The following is a 3,401-nucleotide window of genomic DNA, read 5'->3' as shown; positions in this document are numbered from 1 at the left end:
TTATAGCTTATTTACGGGTACACCTATATATATACATATATATATATATATATGTATATATATATATATATATATAGCTTATAGCTTATTTACGGGTACACTTATATGTACATATATTCATATATATATATAAAATACTTAGTTGTTTGCGGCATTCATTTTTCGGGTGTCTGTACACCGTAGCGATTTGATAGGAAGTGGCTGAGGATGTTAGTGCGAATATAATCGGTGAAAGTTTAATGCAGAGAAGCATCAGAAGATAAGCAATATATAACTCCTTCCATCTATTGAGGGCGTAAACAGAGACACAAGTTCTTCAACTGCTGCTGCTGCTGCTGCCCTTTGTGCTGCTGCTGCTGCTGCAGCAGCTGCTACAGCAGCAGCAGCAGAAAGAGCAGCAGCAACAGCAGCAGCGTCTCAGGTCCGCACGTACAAGAGACTATCAATGCTGCAGCAAATGCTTCGCACACTTCCGCTGCTGCTGTTGCTGCTGGCATGGCGCTGCAGGTGCCTGCAGCAGCAGCAGCAGCAGCAGTAGCAGCAGCTTCTGCAGCAGCATTTTCAGTTGTGCATTAACAGCGTAAGGTTATACGCTCTCTGCCTTAAGGGCTTTAAAGCCCCTTCCACCTTCCGCTGTTTCGGGGTGTATGGACAGCTGCTGCTGCTGCAGCAGCTCTGCTGCAGCAGCTGCTGCTGCTGCCGCCACTTAGATGCTTGCTGCTGCAGCAGCAGTAGCAGCAGCAGCTGCTGCTGCTGCTGCGGTGCCGAAGAGCACTCGCCCTTTACAGCAAACACGATGCGTTGCTTATCTTACTGCTGCTGCTGCTGCTGCTGCTGTTTCGGCAGACAGCAGCAACAGCAGCAGCAGCTGTTGTTGCTACTGCAGCAAAGCTGCGAGCAGCAACAAAAACACGTCAGCTGCTGCAGCAGCCGCTCTTCTTGCTGGGGCGCGACTGCATGCTGCGGGTGTTATCCTCATCAACCTGCGTATACACCCCAAGCCTCCTCAAACCCTAAACCCTAAACCCTAATGCACAGCTATACCACGGGCCCACAACCGCCTGAACACCCCGACGGATCTGCGCTTCACCACTCAACAGGCAGGCAGGAATTAGGGTTTAAAAGAATGAGCTTAGGGTTTAGGGTTTAGGGTTTAGGGTTTACTTGAATCTTCTGGCCTCTGCCTGGTTGTGTTACAGCTCCCTGGGGATTATCCTCCATTTGTTTTTTCTGTCTTAGCAGATATATTTCTGTTCACCAGCCACAAACCCTAAACCCTAAACCCTAAACCCTAAAACCCTAAACCCTCGTCGAAACCCCCGCCCTAAACCCTATCTACGCAATACCTCCATCATCAACAACTAAAACCCCAAACCCGCAAACCCACCACCCATAAACCCTAAACCCTCAGTCAGCACTGCACCCTTAGGTCGTAAACCCCAGCGCCCAAACCCTAAACCCTAAACCCTAAACCTTGCACACCCCCACCCCAAAGCCCTTCTTAACCCTAAACCCTCACAGCACCCAGCCCAAAACCCAAAACCCTAAACCCTAAACCCTGAACTGGTCCGCGATCCCAAACCCTAAGCCCTAAACCCTAAACCTGCACACGCGCCTCAAACCCTAACCCGTAAACCCTAAACCCTAAACCCTAAAAGCATCGTACCTGCTAATATCTGATGGAATGCCTGTTCTACATTCGTAGCATCAAGAGCACTGGTTTCAATGAAGGCTAAGTTCTCTCTATTAGCAAATCGTGTCGCCTCTTCAGGAGATACTGCTCTTAAATGTCTTAAGTCGCTCTTATTTCCAACCAATAATATTACAATGTTAGGGTCCGCATGGTCCCGAAGCTCCTTCAGCCAACGCTCCACCTATCATATATACACAAACCCTAAACCCTAAACCCTAAACCCTGAACCGTAAACCGTAAACCCTGAACCGTAAACCGTAAACCCTGAACCCTAAGCCCTACACCCTAGACCGTAAACCGTAAACCCTGAACCCTAAACCCTAAGCCGTAGTCCCCAAGCCGTAAACCCTAAACCCTAAACCCTAAAGCCTAAACCCTTGGGGACAATATCGCTTGTCCGTAATACCCATAGGAAACGGGAACTTCATGCAACCGATATTTAAACCCACGAGAAAAAGGCAGCTCGAAACCCTAAACCCTAAACCCTACACCCTTAATTCACGGAAAGGCGGTTGGGCGCAACGCACAATCCCCCACAAAACCCTAAACCCTAAACCCTAAACCCTAAACCCTAAACCCTAAACCCTTACGTTCTCGAAGGACTGGCGCTTGGAGATGTCGTACACCAACAAGGCACCAACAGCCCCCCGGTAATATGCAGATGTTATCGCCCTGTATCTCTCCTGGCCAGCTGCACGTAAACCCTAAACCCTAAACCCTAAACCCTAAATCCTATACCCTAAACCCTATACCCTAAATACCTGCAGGCATCTCGAGTTGCTGCACTTGCTTCAAAGAGAATCGATGCATGAGCCGTCATCCGGCCTAGAAACCGCAAACCCTAAACCCTAAACCCTAAACCCTAAACCCTAAACCCTTAACCCTAAACCCTAAACCCTAAACCCTACCTGTGTCCCAGATCTGCGCCTTAATGACTTTCCCTTCATCCAGATAGACGCTCTTTGTTGCAAACTCCACCCCTATTGTTGATTTGCTTTCGAGATTAAACTCATCGCGAGTGAACCTGCGCATGCATAACCCTAAACCCTAAACCCTAAACCCTAAACCCTATACCCTCAATCTGGATACAGAGGCTTTACAAGAAGACTGCTAAACCCTAGGGCCGGTGCAGCAGAAGAAAACCCCAAATGAACTCGGCGCATTAAACCCCAAACCCTATAACAACACTAAACCCTAAACCCTAAACCCTAAATCCTAAATCCTATAACAGCATCAAACCCTAAACCCTTAGCCCTAAACCCTCGAGCAGCACCTGGAAAGCATATTAGACTTCCCTACGCCGCTGTCCCCAATGAGAACAACTGCAAAAACAAACCCCAAACCCGTATCATATCATATATATATACGCAATCTGTATATATATATATATATACATATATATATCTTTATATATATATATATCTTTATATATATATACATATATATACATATATATAAAGATATCTGCCTGAATAGATATGCAGAAATTGAGATAGAGAAATAGATATGTCCACATATTTATATGCATCCATGGATACGTATGCATGCACGTATATACATATGTATATATGACAATATATAAACATAAACATATATACATATATATATATATGTAGATATATACATATACATGTAAATGCATATATATATATATATATATATTGTACCTACGCATACATATGCATATTCTTATATATATATATATATA

The 3,401-nt window shown here is 45.3% G+C and overlaps 1 protein-coding gene across 1 annotated transcript; it reads right to left on the bottom strand.

Annotated features, from left to right (window-relative positions):
• Window positions 1–914: 914 nt before the first annotated feature.
• On the bottom strand, window positions 915–3,015 carry EAH_00064080 (Ras family domain-containing protein, putative; the record flags this gene model as incomplete). The annotated part of the gene is made up of 7 exons (XM_013393020.1): window positions 915–983; window positions 1,165–1,250; window positions 1,667–1,874; window positions 2,318–2,384; window positions 2,455–2,518; window positions 2,602–2,717; window positions 2,967–3,015. Coding segments are annotated over 7 exons (659 nt in total), but the record flags the coding sequence as incomplete, so codon positions are not given.
• Window positions 3,016–3,401: the final 386 nt, after the last annotated feature.

Source organism: Eimeria acervulina, genomic scaffold (assembly GCF_000499425.1).
Source record: "Eimeria acervulina Houghton genomic scaffold, Eah_scaff1929, whole genome shotgun sequence".
Taxonomy (NCBI): domain Eukaryota; phylum Apicomplexa; class Conoidasida; order Eucoccidiorida; family Eimeriidae; genus Eimeria; species Eimeria acervulina.
This window is presented reverse-complemented; position numbering and strand designations above follow the sequence as displayed.